General features: G+C 46.3%; 2 protein-coding genes across 4 annotated transcripts in view; one reads left to right on the plus strand and one right to left on the minus strand.

The window, feature by feature from the left end:
• Positions 1-1,936, plus strand: part of mov10a (Mov10 RNA helicase a) — a 46,637-nt gene extending 44,701 nt beyond the window's left edge. The window contains exon 22 of the mRNA XM_063215699.1: positions 943-1,936. Coding sequence (XP_063071769.1) covers positions 943-1,001 — 59 coding nt within the window. The 3' untranslated portion in view covers positions 1,002-1,936. The remainder of the gene's footprint in view (positions 1-942) is intronic.
• A 169-nt stretch (positions 1,937-2,105) lies between these two features.
• Positions 2,106-16,352, minus strand: part of LOC134462601 (rho-related GTP-binding protein RhoA-D) — a 39,133-nt gene continuing 24,886 nt past the window's right edge. For all 3 annotated transcript variants that reach the window (XM_063215701.1, XM_063215702.1, XM_063215703.1), the window contains exons 4-5: positions 12,061-12,191; positions 2,106-7,175 (exon numbers count right to left, since the gene is read on the minus strand). In XM_063215701.1, the coding sequence (XP_063071771.1) occupies positions 7,002-7,175; positions 12,061-12,191 (305 nt within the window). In that variant the 3' untranslated portion in view covers positions 2,106-7,001. The remainder of the gene's footprint in view (positions 7,176-12,060; positions 12,192-16,352) is intronic.

Raw genomic sequence — 16,352 nt, forward strand, 5'->3', positions numbered from 1 at the left:
TTTTTTTAAAAGGTTGGCAGGTATGCATCATGTCCGTCATGCCTTTACTCTAAAGTCTCTGCCTGTGCATGTTTTTGATTGACTACATCATTTATTTTACCATACCTTTTTTTTTGGTGTATGTTATGTACTAACACTGTTAGTCATGGGGTTATGGTTACTGTTGTTGGGTATGTACCAATGTAGGTACCATAATGCTCCATAATATGTTTAAACTCTTAAATCTTTAAACTTAAACCTCTACTGTTTTATACACTGCTAACATTAAGCAGATACCTGTTCAAGAGTCATTTACATGTATGCGATAACTAGGTCCCCCAGTTGATTGGGCTTTTTTTCCATGGCCATGGTGATGCACTGTGTAAATTACTATTGATTACTCTAGTGACTAGGGGTGTGCAAAATAATCGTCAAATCGATGCATCGCGATACTTACTCTCACGATACAATGCATCGATTCATGACAAGGTATCGTGATACTTATTTTCTCAATATACTGCATGGATTCATGACAATTGATTATTTGATAACAATAAAATTCGATTTGCCACGGGTTATTATGTTCAGTAGAGAATAGGTAATATTTCTGTTGTGATTTAAGCTCTCTCCCAGATTATAGAATGCTTAAATAGAATGAACTGACTTAAGAAAGCTACACAGCAACTGACAAATAAGCTGTATTTTAGACATTTACTGAAGTAAATATCGCAATGCATCACAGTAGTACATGAATCGCAAAGCATCGTGATATAATCGCATCGTGGCATGTGTATCGTGATGCGCATTGAATCGTGAACCCTTTGCCAATACCCACCCCTACTAGTGACTGTGCTTTACTTTTGTGTTATTGATTCCTATTGTGATGAATATGATTTCATTGGCATCTAATGTTTTCTGTATATGAAGTGTGGTAATATACTCCATCCATCCATCCCCGTGCAGAGCTGGAGGAGAGCGCTATGCAGCAGCATGTCCACCTGGAGTGGAGGAACGAACAGTGAGCACAGGGACACCCAGCCCGGAGCACCTCCAGATCGGCCCGACGGCACGAGACAAATCCAAACACAACCAGCTTCTGCCTTGACAATCAAACCAGCCCTTCTCCTACATACAGTGACCAAGTGGATAATAATTGATTCATAATCTACTCAACTTGTTTTCGCTGTGGCCGTTCGTTTTCTGATAACCCAGCATCTGTGTTTTCAACGATGAAGATATTTCTTCTCAGCATTGGCGCTAGTCTTGTTCACCTTCACTGTTGTTTTCACTTTCCATCTCAGCACTTGTGTACCGTCGTCAGACCACACCTATTGTAGCAGGTCCTGAGACTTTTCATCTGTGCCTACTTTGAAAAATACCTGGAAACATCTCCCACATTCAGTAGCTGCCATGGTTAGATAGTAAAGAGTTTTATTTTTATGGATCAATTTTGGTTTACTAAAGGGGACACTTTCTTTTTAAGGACTTTGGGGGAATATGAAGTTAACAGTGATTTTTTTTTCTTTTCTTTAAATATTATGTATTCTCTTACATGACAAAAAAAGCACTTACAAGCATGAATTTGGTGCATAGTTTATTTCAAATGAACACAAGGGCTGTCTGTGACTCTCTCCACTCCTTAATCTTTGTTTCTCTCCTAATTTCAATGGGCATACCATAAGGGACTTTCCACTCTTTGTAAGGACGCTTTGAGTTCATGGATGATATAAAGCACTTCGCCTCTTTGCTTGTTAGATGGTGTCTTGCTCTGATTCAGATGAACCTCTAGTGTCCTACACAGCAGCTGCATACTAGGGGCTCTGAATGCATCACGGGATTGGCCGATATTTGGTTCAAGATGAAACGGGCTCGTATATTCAGAACCATTCTGTCAGTTAAAGTAAAAATGTGTACTGTAATGGAAGTGGGAAAGCAATAAAAGAATGGGTTGTGTGAATTGTTGTGCTGTGTGTTGGTTATAGTGACCTATCCCAGGTCGAAACGCCACGATCACAAACAGGATTAATCTGCTAATGTATAATCTTATTAACACAAACATTAATGCTGTAGATATACCTGTAAATGCTGTGTGTGGGAACAATAATGCAGAACAACCAAAACCTGGGTGCTCTTCTCTCAAAAATAGTTTATTAACATTGGTTGGTTTCACTTAAAATCAAAACATTCACTACAACACTAGTTTCTGTTTACAAAGCATTATAACAGTGAGCTTTTGTATAAATCTGGATAATCATGTCTTAATACTTCCAGAAAAAAGGAAGATAACGCACACGCACGCACACAGAAAACAGACAAACGAAAAAATAATAAAACACTTAGCAGGAGGTGCCTCTGGTGAAGACGGACGTGAGGGAGGTGTAGTGAGCTCATGCTGACATCTATGTTTTACAGCTCTGGGGGCTGGTAGTTCCTAAGTACGTGGCTTAGTGGCAGGCCCACATCGGTTAACTACGGTTGGCTGTCGTAAATCTAACAAAAAAAAGCTTGGTGATTTCAGTCTTGTAGCCAAAAAAAAAAGTCACAGGGCTTCTGACTTGCGTGGTTTACAACACCAATTGATCACACCCAGTTGAGAATTTCTCAACCTTTGGGTGCATTATACAAAGGTGACTCAGGGACAAACCCAGATAGGTAAACTCAGTAGGCCTAAGATGTAAACCTACTAGTAATGTCTCAACAACAGAACATAATGGGCTCGGAATATCAATCACAAAGTTAAAAAATCAACACACAGCTGGCCAACTGAATAAACCTGGCCTGAGGAACACCACCCTTGATATACATAGCTTGTGCCTTTGTGACACAGGGGAATGGCATGAAGGCAAATATCACATCTCAATGGCCGTGCGTGCTGTGGCGATTCTCAGCTGATGTGTGCGTGTGTGTGTGTGATTTGTTTTCCTGTGTAGAGGGCTTCAACCCTGTTTGTGGTTAAGATATTGTGACATTGTTGTGCTGTTCACTTGTGTGCTTCTGTCTCAACTGTCTCCCCTGACTACTCAGAATTCCTTGGCAGGTTGTAAACTTGAGCAAAAATGCTGACGTTGGTCATTGATGACTGTGTCTCTGTGCATACGTGTGGGTGTATTGTGTGTGTGTGTGATATGTGCAAAGCAGCCTGCACTAACTCAGGAGTTTCATGCCTTTAATCTGTTCAAACTGGAGACCCGTGATCCCAAACAGAGAAAAGTAATACAATTACCAAGGCATTTTCTTGTCCTCTGATACCATCAAAACACAATACACACGAGCTGCAATCTTCAGTATATCAAAAGGGAGAAAAAATGGCGATAATTTGCTGAGGTGTTACTTTGGAGAATCAAACTTAACACATGACTAAAACAATGCCTTTTGTGGGAGACATGGTATTTCCTTGCCAACCGTTCATAACGTTCATAGGCCTTGACACCAGTCACCTAGGCTGAGTCACTCACTCACACCCTTTAGTCATCTTTGCCGGTAATCTCAACCGTAATCACACATCTCTTCTAACAGATCACATGCCATCAGAGAGGGAAGATCATGTGACAAGTGCACTCTACCTCTCTCTACCGCTATCCCTCTCTCCAACACACACACACACACACCTCTGCTTTAGCAACAGGGTAATCTAATCCCGTCCTTGCCAGGTTCTGAGGGATCCATGCTGCTGGCTGGCGGATATGGACAGCGTAAACAAAAGCAGAGGGATTTCTTGTAAGTGTCATTAGCCATACCCATGGGTGACACACTTCAGGTACAGTTCCTCAACCACTACAGACTCAAACACTAAAAAAACTGTGCTTGGCAAGTACAGCTAAGTCAAAAAAGGGGGTGTATATGTTCACTTGCAGTGTGTTATGTTCTGCATTACACACACACACACACAGGAATCCAAGCATTTGTACTTTCTCACATTCTTTTGGCCTACGGGGAATGGGGAACCTACACACCTCCTCAAGCAGTGAAACCAGATACTTCTGTACAGTAGCATTCTCTGCTTTGCCTCTCTGCCGACATTTTGCTAAATTACAGATCACAGCACTGCTGAAGGCCCATTCGTCAGACGAGACAAGTCAAGTCGCCACCCCTCCTCCTGTTGATTACGATCACACATGCCACCGCAATGGAACATTCATCAGTGCGAATGGCACTGCACTGCACAGCACTGGCACTAGCACGGCCCAACCCAGCAGCAAAGGTCAGCCTGAATGCATTGTGTGAGGGCAAGTGCATGCCACTAAATCATGTTCCAGTTGCATCTTGGGAAATGTAGTCTTGGGTGCACTGTTGTTGACAGTGTTTTTTTCCAATGTCAGAAAATTATAGTGATCCCAGAAGTCGGAGTTTAAAAGGTGGGAAGTGAACTTTTTAGGTGAGGAAAAATCTCTTTTCTCATCAGCCTTTTTTCGCAATTTCGTCAAACAAGTTTACTTTTGAAGTGAAGCACTTATAAACCGTTTACCGGTTTCCATAGTGGGGTTATGTTTATGTCCATACCAGAAGATACTTCAAAAGCATTGAATCGAAAGTCTCTGAGATCATGTGAAAAAGGCCCAGTGCTCACACCGACTCATTGCCTTGTTAACAACACCGGACCATGCCCAAGCATTTGACCACCACCACCACCACCACAGCAGCAGATATGTGGAATGCTGCCCTAAGCAAAACAACAGAAGGTACAATTCCTTAGGAAGACTTCAAGTTTCTTTGACTAGTCATAACTTGCCTCACAGAGAGAAAAAAAATGCTCAACCGAAACAAGGCCACGTCACATGAACCACTTTACCCTTTTCACTGCATTTGTGCGCGTTTTTTTTTTTTTTTTTTTTTTAACTTAGCTCAACTTTTAGCACACCTGTCTGAATCTGTGGCCTAAATGTCTACAGTTGAACATAAAAGGCACACAGGTCACCTGTCACTCAAAGCAGGAAGGCACTGAGAAACCGCCACCTGGTTAGCTGGTACTGCTGCTTCTGCTCTCTTATAACCTCCCCTTCCCCCTTTCACTGTGTTGCTGTCAAGGCCTTCACTCCCCCATACAGAGCAGAGCAGGTGTGTGTGTGTGTTTGGAGCAGGGGGTACTAAATATGGGGGCTGAGGGAAGTTTGCCTGCTTGCCTGCATGCTGCCTGGACTAGCTCCACCAGCCCTGGCCGCGCCCGTCTAGCCAGCCGGCTAACTTCTGAGCCACAAACAAACAAACGACTTTCTTCAAGTATTCCCTCCAATCAATGGAGGTGGCCATGACCCAGGCCAAATGAACTCTGATGTCCTAGTAGTACGTGAGCATACACTGACAGACCACCTTGTAGGGGCTCACTCGCTGCATAGACTTATTCATGTCTGGAGGACATGTGCGTGTGACCCAGGAGCTTGAGGTCTGGTGTCCCAGGCAGCCTGGCATTAAACCCTCAGCAGCTCAGGAGTGCAGTGGCAGGCGTCTCAGCAGGGAGGGGGGGGGGGCATTTACTGTAGCTGGCAGATGGCATTAGACTGGCACAGAGCTTAAAGGAGCACAATGTAGGATGATGTAGTTTGTGCGGTGCCCGTGGCATGTCTGTCTCAAAATCTACACAGTCATGAAAAAAATGCTGTTTAAATAAACTCGCTGTGTGAATTTTTCATCACGGATTGCCAGCAGTCGATACAAATCTGAATACAGTATGTTAGGTGATTTTTCGTATGAGAAGTGTTTCCCACGACACTCGAAGCGGGCCGCTCTCGCCAAAATTACATTTGGGGTTTTCTGACAGCGGACCGTGAAAGTGGTTGCGAGTCATCGTTCACTTACTAGTGTCTCAAAAAAGCATCGGCTGACTCAGGACAGTGATTAATTAAACTTTTAATCCTACATAGAGCGCCTTTAATCAGGAGAAGAGGGTTCAGTCATGGCCAGGTACAGCACAGCAAGCCCCTCAGCCAACCTCAATCTTGTGTTTCATGTCGTTATTTGTGGGAATACAAGACCTCAATATGACCTTTTGCCTTGAACTGTTGGCCCAATATAGACAGTACAAAGATGAAAAGGATCAGTGTGTGCGTTTATGGTGTGTGTGCGCACAGAGGCGGTGTGGAGAGAACAAGGGAAGGTTTTGAAGTCTGCACTGCAGTCGCCTGGCGATTGGAGATTGGATATGATGATTTGCCATTTCGGTGGCCTGCCTTGCCAAACATTCACTGCAGAGCACCATTACATGTGAAAAAGGAAATGTTAAAAAAAAGAAAAGAAAAACAAACAAGTAGTGAGGAAATGTGCATGATACAAAAAAAGGCCATTATCCTTTTGTGAAAAAGAGAGACAGACAGACAGGTATACCGTGCACACAAAAGGCACTGATTGTAATGATTAACCCTTGCGGACTGAAATGAACTAAATTCCATCCTATTGGGCGGTTTCACCTCAGCTGGGTGAGTGTGATAGTGGAGAGAGAGAGAGAGAGAGAGAGAGCCAGAGGTCCTTTGGCCCCATGTTGGAATGAAAGTCCATGTTACACAAAGATGAAAGGGGAGGGGCGTGGAAAAAAAAGATTAGAGTACAAACATTACAGAGACAACAAAATACCATTTCCTTACTGCACACCCAGTAACAAACATAAAAACACACACAAAGACCCATTGTGCTGACAGACAGACAGACAGACAAATAAATGAAGGCAAAAAAGGAGGAAAATTTCAATATCTAATCTGTGCTACAGCCCAGACTGGGTGGCTTTTTTATTTAATTTTTTTATAAATGCAGGTTTTTTTGTTTACTTTTCTTTTTTTTTCTTTGCACTTGCGCTCATTAGTCCTCCTCTGGTTGGCGTGAAATGTGAAAAATACAGTACAAAAAGATGTTGTTTGGTAAACACCACCCTCAATGATTTTTCTCATCCTGTATAGGTTTCTTCTTCTTCTCAGTTGGTGGCGCATGAATGTAGCAGAGAGGAGGAGAGGGGGTATATATCAGGAGGGTAGTGGTGGTGGTGGTGGGGGGATACTGCCGCCCCCCCCCCCCCCCTTTCACCCACGTGGGCCTCCTCACAACAGGAGGCAGCCACCCCTCTTCTTGCGCTTGCGCACCTGCAGCGCCGCCCTGGTGGCCATCTCGAAGACGTCCCGCACGCCGTCCTTGGTCTTGGCCGAGCACTCCAGGTAGCCGAAGGCCCCGATGCGGTTGGCCATGTCCCGACCCTCCTCGGGCTTCACCGGCTCCTGAGGGGGGAGAGAAGAGGGAGAGACAGAGTTCACATTAATGAGGACATTACACATTACATTTAGTTCCATGACACAGTGACACTTTTCATCTAAAGCGACTTCATCATTTATCTACAGGGGATTGGAATTGGAATAGACCTGAATCCCGACCCATACAGGGTTCCCCCAGCACTTTGACAGCAAACAGCAAACACCTACTGCCTTGAGTAAGTACCCTTAAAAAGATATTCTTTATTGTGAATTTAATTTCACAACAATAGTTGTTTCACCAAAAATGTTGACATGTATGTGTTTTCATGTGAAACTGCACAGCATAGTCCTTCCAATGATGGTAGTCACGGTAGTCTCTGACCCCTCTAACCTACCCCCCTCCCCCCCACCACCACCACCACCACCTTGACTAACGACATTCTGCAGGAAACACTGCCACACCATCCGTAACTTGAGCAAGTCATCCAACCGCACATTTGCTCCAGTGACTGCAAGCAAGACTGACCTGGAGTCCATTAAGCTGTGACATGGAAACCACATCAACCCTTTAATTACAGCAATAACTACTCTTTCAATAGTGTAATAAACCCCCTTGGCACCTAATCTCATTGGAAATCCAAGTTCACACCTGGTCAAAAAAGGGCCTGGGAGTTTTTTACCGTTCATGCAATTCACTAACACATTTCGATTGGACCGATGTACTGGGGTCATTTTTTTAAACGTCTTGGTGCCCCATTTGAGACAGGGCAAGTTACGGTGAAGGCCGCCGCAAATTACACCACAGGCGCCGTTCATTCACCAAAGCTGCAACACCCGTCGCAATCTTCACCTTAACATGCGCCACGCACTACTACACACCATTTCCCCCAGTGCTAGTAAGGTGCTCGCTCTGCAACACTGCCATCCCTTCATCCTGAGAGATTGCACGTGTCCCCTGACATGCATTGTTGAAGACTTCCTGATGTTTTTCTCCCTCTCCCTCTCAGTCGCTCTCTCGCTCTCTAGCTCGCTCTCTCTCCGTCGAATGACGGCCAGCCACAGTTTCTGGGTCCACAATCTGAGCGACAAATGTCACGCGTTGATCGTGTCTGCATTCCCATACACAGAGCTGTATAGAGAGAGACTTGCCACTTGTTTTGATACATGTTGTCTGCCTTTTTCCCCCTTTTTTTTTAAAGCAATGGGAATGTCATTCCTGTACACACGTACACACAGATGTGTACACAAACACACACACCCAATGAGTGGTGGTGGGTTGTCCGTAATACCCGCAGTAACGAGACTTGATATAATTGCCGTGTTTGAGGAGTGTTGCTATTCTGCACGTTCACCCCAGGAAAGCCTCTCAGGAGTCACATGCACACACAGTCTCAGGGCAACACAGGTTGGCCAATGTCAACTCAGCTTTGTAGAGGAACCACCACTGGCTGCCAAAAGCCCCGTCAGGAGAAGTCGAATTGCTCCATTGAAACCACACTTGCACACACACACACACACAGACACACACTTTTATTTGACCATTTATATCGACCCCTCTCTCTTACTTAATTGAAGCACTTAATCAGACTGTATAATCTCATTTAGTCCACAGCTCCACAACTCTTCCTTCCTCCTGCTCTCCATCTTAACAACTCTCTGTCTCGCCATGTGACCACACACACACACGCACCCACACACACGCACACACAAACGCACGCACGCACACCCCTCCGGCACGCCTCCTGCATACTTCATCCTTCAGTCCCATCGGTCATCCTCCTTTCTTTTTGCCCTCTACTGCCCTCACCTCTTTGCATGCTTTCCTTCTCTCCCTCCCCTTCATCCCTCTTTCCCTCCATCTTCCTGTTGCTTCCCCACCTCACCTCTACGACAACCACCCAGCCATTATTCCTCCATTCCTTCCCCACCTCCCGTCTTCCTTTCTCTCCCTACCTACCTCGCTCTATCCCTCCCTCTCTCTGTACTACGTACCTCCCTCCTTCCATCTCTCTCCCTCTCTCCACATCATCTCTCCCTCCTCCCTGGTGCAGAGCTGATTGCTATGCATACGCTGTGAGAGCCTGCAGAGTCCCCTTCACGCAGCGTTGCTGATGTTCCTGCTGCCTGGGAGAGTGTGTGTGTGTGTGTGTGTGTGTGAGAGTGTGCGCGCACGTGTGTGCATGTGTCACTGTTAATGAAGGTGCCTACATTAGCTACGCAACCCCGTTGATTAATTTGGGACTAGGGGGTCCTGGTCAGACACGCCACATGACAGGGTTCAGCCATGATGCGTCTGGTTGGGGTGGAGTGGGGGGTGGGGAGGGAAACTGAGCTCTGTCTAGATCATAGGTAAAGGAAGGAACCATATTTAGACATAGGCAAAAGAAATAAAAAAGGACCCATCTCTAGGTTTTGGAAAACAAACCATGTCTAGATCTTTATATCTTTGGCTTCCGATTTGAGAATAAAATAGTAGTGCATGTGTCTCTGTCTTTAAGCAAGGCTGTTTCTGAAAAGGCTGTAGCCAAATGCAAAAATGTGCACAATATAGTGTGATCTGTCGACGGCAAAATAAGAGAGCTACACACCGTTCCTATTCCAGTAGTGCACTACTGCACAATGAACACTTTGGACTTTCCTTAGGAGCTGAGCCCAGATCTCTGGAGAACAGAGCAGTAGATCTCTCTGATCTTTTGGAGGGGAAGCCATGTCCAGTTCTTTGGGCCGATAATGCTTTTCAATAAATGGCTGTGGTGGTGGTAAGGAGGGTGCGGTCAGGAAGTCTTAAAAAGATATTTAACAGTGTACACTACATAGTGAAGATTTTTGGATCTTGTTTTGGAACTGAGCTTCGGTCTTTGGAGAACACAGCGGGGCAGATCTCTCAAGTCTTTTGAAGACACTGTTGGGCCCATGATGTTTATGAGTGAGGGGCTAGTGGTTAACGTGTGCTAAGGAGTGTGCTGTGCAGGCCTGTTGAAGGAATCTTTATAAATCACATTTGCAATAGTTATATTCAGGGGACCTAGAGAAGGTGGGGTCTGTTTTAAAAGGTGGCTGCCTTCAATATAGGCCTAGGCTTAAAGTGCAGGGGGAAATCCTGGGTTGTGTTCATAGTACGGTCCTTGGAGGAATTTGAAGTGGCCCCTCGAATGAATAAGGTTCCCCAACCCTGCTGTAGACCAAGACATTTATACACATTGCACGACACAGATAAGATTTGGATTCAGCTTAGGAGCTGAGTTTAGGGCCTCTGTAGAGCAGAGCATGGCAGATCTCTTCGGTCTTAGGCAGGCTCCGTTGGGGAGATGTGGTGACGCTGCTGCTTAGCGTGTGCTAAGGAGGGTGTTGTCAGTAAGCCTGTGGTGCGGTGTGCTGTAGACGGCTGGACGGGTGGCTGGCAGCAGGGAGGGTGGCACGCAGCACTGCACTGCACCAGTAGATCAGCTGCCTCTTAATTAAAGACAGTAGGACGCTGACAAGAGCCATGATGAATGGGCCCGACTAACGAAGCAGCATTGAAACCTGTGGAGTGAGCGACTAGACAGGAATGTTGTTGCTCCTGCACGAGTGGAGTGTGTATGTGGTGATTGCTTGTGTCTTTTCATATATGGTCATGGTCGTGTCCGTGTGGCATGTCTGTCCGTGTGTGTGTGTGTGTGTCTGTCCGTCCGTGTGCGTGTGCGTGCGTGTGCACGTGTCCGTGTGTGTGTGTGCACGTGTCCGTGTGTGTGCGCGTGCTCGTGTGTGTGCGTGCCTGTTTTGCATTTATTTATTTATTCATTCATTTATGATGGGAAAATTGTGAGTCAAAGGTTTAAGTTATTGCAGCATTTGCAATGATGGCGGTAAAATTATATGTCAAAGGTGCAAGTTTCTGTGTACCACCAGTGTTTGGATTTTCATGTTTACAAATGCGCACACTGAAAAAAACATCGCATGATAATCTGTGTAGGAATGTGTGCATGCATATTTAGTGTGGAATAGAAAGTGAGTGAGAGAGCGTGCTGGGATGAGGAAATGTGCTGTGTGTGCACTAGGGATTGGGTGTAGGGTGTGCAGTATGTGCATGTATGCGTGTCCATATGCATGCAAAATATGGGTGTGCACTCTGGCTTGTGTGTAGAGGTGTGTGTGTGTGTCCGTAAGCATGTGAAATATGTGTGTTGGTGTGTGTGTGTGTGTCCGTAAGCATGTGAAATATGTGTGTGTGTGTGTGTGTGTGTGTGTGTGTGTGTGTGTGTGTGTGTGTGTGTGTGTGTGTGTGTGTGTGTGTGTGTGTGTGTGTGTGTGTGTGTGTGTGTGTTGGTGTGTGTGTGTGTGTGTGTGTGTGTGTGTGTGTGTGTGTGCATGGTCCATATGCAGGTAGAATATGGCCATGTAGGTGCTATATGGTACCTGCTATGTGCATGTGTGGAATATGAATGCATAACGTGTGCATGTGTGTGTTTGCATGCGTGTGCGCGTGTACTGTGCCTGCTTCATCTTGGCCAGGTTGTGTTGTGCTCGTGTGCGTGTGTGCATACTCTACAGTACCTGCTTCATCTTGGCCAGGTTGTGTTGTGCTCGTGTGCGTGTGCGTCTACTGTGCCTGCTTCATCTTGGCCAGGTTGTGTTGTGCTCGTGTGCGTGTGCGTCTACTGTGCCTGCTTCATCTTGGCCAGGTTGTGTTGTGCTCGTGTGCGTGTGCGTCTACTGTGCCTGCTTCATCTTGGCCAGGTTGTGTTGTGCTCGTGTGCGTCTACTGTGCCTGCTTCATCTTGGCCAGGTTGTGTTGTGCGTGTGCGTCTACTGTACCTGCTTCATCTTGGCCAGGTTGTGTTGTGCTCGTGTGCGTGTGCGTCTACTGTGCCTGCTTCATCTTGGCCAGGTTGTGTTGTGCTCGTGTGCGTGTGTGCATACTGTACTGTACCTGCTTCATCTTGGCCAGCTCGCGCCGTGTGTGCTCGTCATTGCGCAGGTCCTTCTTGTTGCCCACCAGGATGATTGGCACGTTGGGGCAGAAGTGCTTCACCTCGGGCGTCCACTTCTCCGGAATGTTCTCTGGTGATCACAAGCAAGGGAACCACACATTTAATCAAGTGCAGTTTTATCTGTATTGTAGCGCATTTCATATTTTAAAACATCCCCTACCCCTTCACAGAAGTCTTCTTTGAAAACACAAAAGACACCCACGTCCCAAGTCATCACTGCTTTTAACACACCTTATACAAAAGGATCTTAGCAAAGAGGACTTGAACGGCAATACAAAAGGATCTTAGAAAAGAGGACTTGAACGGCAATACACAAAATGGGGATATACAGAGTATAGCACTACAGAAAATGTGGGGAGGTACAGAGTTCAGTAATGCAACGGACGTGTTCCTGCGCAGTCCGCCATTCGGGGCTTGAACCCACCATCTCGCAGTCAACGCTCCAATTCGAGCACGAGAGGCACAGCACAATACTACTGAGCTAAAGGACCAGTCCGAAAGCTCAACGCTACGATACTGTATGAGACTTTGGGAGGGAGGTTAACTAACGTTCCACACAACACTCTGCTTGTTGGCCTCTGTTACACGCAAAAGAGAGTTCATCAGCAATACATAAAATGTAACTCTGCTTGTTTTATGTAGCTCATATTTAAAAGGCTCAGGTCTTCTTGCATTCTCTCCTTAGAGGCTGAACCATGGGATTCAGTTTCCAAAGTGCAAGATGCACGTTTCTGAATTTTGAAAGCAAATATTCCTAGACAGACAAATACCTCAAACACCAATGCAACAACAACAAAAGAAACATCCACCCCACACGCGTGGACACACATTCTCCAGGTCCCTTTCAGCTTGAAAAGATAATGGATGGCCACAACACAATGCGCCCAGAGGTCTTGGGGGTTAAGTGCTGCGTGCTGACTGGAGATATTCGGCCGATTTAAAGTATGCTGCATAATGTAACGCTGTTGTTGAGCAAGCCGATATGATCTACGGCTGCCGGGTTTCCGAAGGTGCGTTACGCAATGGCCATAAAGCAGCAGCTAGCTGTAGCCGGTGATGGATTAGGGTCCGAGCAGAGCAAGAGCAAGCGCACACAGTTCAACCTCCCTCCCGCTTTCCCTCTGGTGCCCTTTCACTTATTCAACAGGCCTTACAAACGCTCTGACAGAATGCGCTATTGTGTACGTGCAGTGGCAGAGGTAGTGAAATAACCAGGGGGGCATTCTGAGGAGGAGGAGGAGGATTAGTGGGAACTTTGAGGTTGAAGGGGGGGGGGGATTGAACATACGGAAATGAGAATTACATTAGTTTTTTTTGCTTGAGGGAGAGAAGAATGGAAAAGAGGGAGTGAGAAGAGGCAACAGAGGGGCAGAGGAGGAAGAAGAGAGAGAGAGAGAGAGAGAGAGAGAGAGAGAGAGAGAGAGAGAGAGAGGAGAGAGAAGAGAGAGAGAGAGAGAGAGAGAGAGAGAGAGAGAGAGAGAGAGAGAGAGAGAGAGAGAGAAAGTGTGTGTGTGTGTGCTTAATTGAGATGGAGAGATAAAATAAGACTGAAAAAAGAAGAATAGGAAGGGTGAGATGGATGGATATACGATCAGAGAACAGAGAAAAAGGGAATGAAAGAAGAATGTTACAAAGAAAGCTATGATGTTAAATGAACGGAAGAGTCCATCATAAAACCAGGGGTCAGCTGTGTGCATGTGTCCGTGTGTGTGTCTGAGTGAGTAAGTGAGAGTGAGAGTGAGAGTGAGAGATAGGGAAAGAGAGATCAAGAGCAAGAGAGAGAGACAGAGAGAGAGACAGAGAACGACAGACGGAGAGAGCAAGAGAGAGTGAAAGCGAGAACGAGAGAACAGAATTAGAGAGCATAAGCTGGCATGTCACAGCTAAAGAGAGGGCATATGAGGACAGCACTATTTCCCTCAGCTCCTAATCACCTCATCCTCATCATCATCATCATCATCATCATCATCCTCATCATGTCTTTGTGGGAGCGCTGCTCTGCCAGATATGTCTATCATTTGACCTCAATACCGATATCTGACACAGACATCTTCAGAGAGGTCCGCACGTCATCGACTCTGTGGAGCATTTTGAACACTCCCTCACATCGTCTCCCGGTGTCTTCCTCCTGCTCTTGTACACCAAACAAACCTACACTCACACCTACACACAATGCCCATGCTACAAAAAGCCTAACCTAGTACAAAATGTTCTTTTGCAGGCAAAGAGCTGACACCGTGCCAAGTCAATTTCTCTCTCCCTCTCTCCAGCTACAGTGCCCGTCTCATTCCCTCTCGTTTTTTTTTTCTTCTCTCTCTATGCACACTCCCTTCTCTCTCCCTCTATGCACGTGATGAGGCTACATCTAGTCTTCTCTCTATCCATCGTTTCATAGCTCTGCCTGTACGCATGTGTGTGCAGAGTCCATCTCTCTCCTCATTCTCATCCTCACTCTCATTTCTCTCTCCCTCACTCTCCCTCTGTTCCAGACTCACTCTCTCATTCCCATCTCTTCCCTCACACTCACTCACTCAATCACTCCTTCCTTCCTTCCTCTCTTTGGTCTCTTTCATCTTTCTTTTCTCCTTCTGTTACCATCTCTGTCTCTCCCTGTCTGTTCCTCTGCCTTGGTGTTGAGAGCAGCCCTCTAAACCTGTGGCTCCCAAACTGGAGGTGGGAAACCCACAGGTGAACAGCTAACACAATTCCATTATTTGGTTAGTAACAGTATTCACTTGTATGGTTAATAGATGTGGTCCTGTGGTCCTTTCTAGCTATATTTTTGTCCATTAATATTGCTAGATTTTCCATGAATAGTTTGTCCGCTAATATTGCTAGAAATCCATTGCTTGGCTAAGACTGTGGTGGGTCAGGGGTCACGGAAATATTCTTAGTCCAAAAGGGGGTCCCAGCTGAGAAGGTTTGAAAACCACCGACTCTGACTCTCTCACACTCTCCCATCCCTCTTCTCCCTGACCTTCTTTCTGTTTCTTGCTTTCATGCTCTAACCCTTCGTCTTTTACGTAGAGCAGCCCTAAGTAGCAGCTGCTTACCTGGACTGTCCCTCTCCCACTTCTGTTCCCTGCAGTCTTCTCTCTTTTTCCCTCAGTCCCTCTCGCTCTTCCTCTCTTTGTGGAGAGCAGCCCTGTACAGCCTCTGCTTACCGTCAGGGCCTGTCTACTCTTTCTTTTCTTCTTCCTCACTGCCCTCTCCATCTCCACTTCTCCTTGCTGTCTCTCTTCTCCCCTCTTCCTCTGCGTGTACACAGACTGTCATCATGCAAAGGCGTATTTATTTCACGCAAGTCCATTCCGCGTACAGGTGTGATTCCTTTGGGAGTTAAGTCGTGCTCAACGCCACGGGAAAGCGCTTTTGTCACGCGACAAGGTTTGCACAGTTTTCCCGTCATGTCTGTGAATTTCTGTTGCCGCTGCGAATTGCTGTTGCTATACGCGAAAAATGCTCTGCTGTGCTCTGACCAAAACCATGCCGAGCCCTAACCGGACAATAAAGCAACGTTTCTGCTGCTTCACTTTTGCCAAGAACAGCAAAACAAGCAAGGGAATGGTGAAAATGTGGTGAAAATGTGCCCTGACCAAAACCATTTGTTAACATACAAAGGTGTAATGCACAAACACCATAGATGGTTCAAGTCGGCGTGCTATCTTAACGCTCTGGCATGATGGCATGTTGGTGTAGAGAGCAACAACTGTGCAGCATCTGTTACCTAAACTGTTAGGCCCTCTCCTGCCTCCCTTTCCCTCTCCTGCCTCCCTTTCCCTCTCCTGCCTCCCTTTCCCTCTCTCACTCCCCTCTCCTGCCTCTCCTTCCCTCTCCTGCCTCTGTTTGCCTGCCTCACTCCCAACTCATCTCCCCATCAGTCTCCCGTCTTCCCATCTCCATCTCTTTCTGTCTTTCTTTCATTACATAGCAGTGTGTGCTTACCGAAGCTGTCAGTGCCATCTTCTCTCCTCCTCCTCCTCCTCCTCCCATCTCTGTCTCCCCTCTTCCCAATGTCTCTCTTCCTCTCCATGAACAGAACGCTCCCCTGCTATATCTGCGTACCTTCACTGTCTGTTCGTCTTCTCTTCATCCCTCTCTCTTCTCGATTTCTATGTCCGTCTCCCCTCTTCCCATCGCTGTCTGTCTCTCTGCCTCTTCCCACTTCATGCAGAGAGCAGCCCTGTGAAGCATCTGCTTACTTTAACTGTCTGGATCTCTCCCCTCTTCT

The sequence above is a fragment of the Engraulis encrasicolus genome, chromosome 14 (genome assembly GCF_034702125.1).
Source record: "Engraulis encrasicolus isolate BLACKSEA-1 chromosome 14, IST_EnEncr_1.0, whole genome shotgun sequence".
Taxonomy (NCBI): domain Eukaryota; kingdom Metazoa; phylum Chordata; class Actinopteri; order Clupeiformes; family Engraulidae; genus Engraulis; species Engraulis encrasicolus.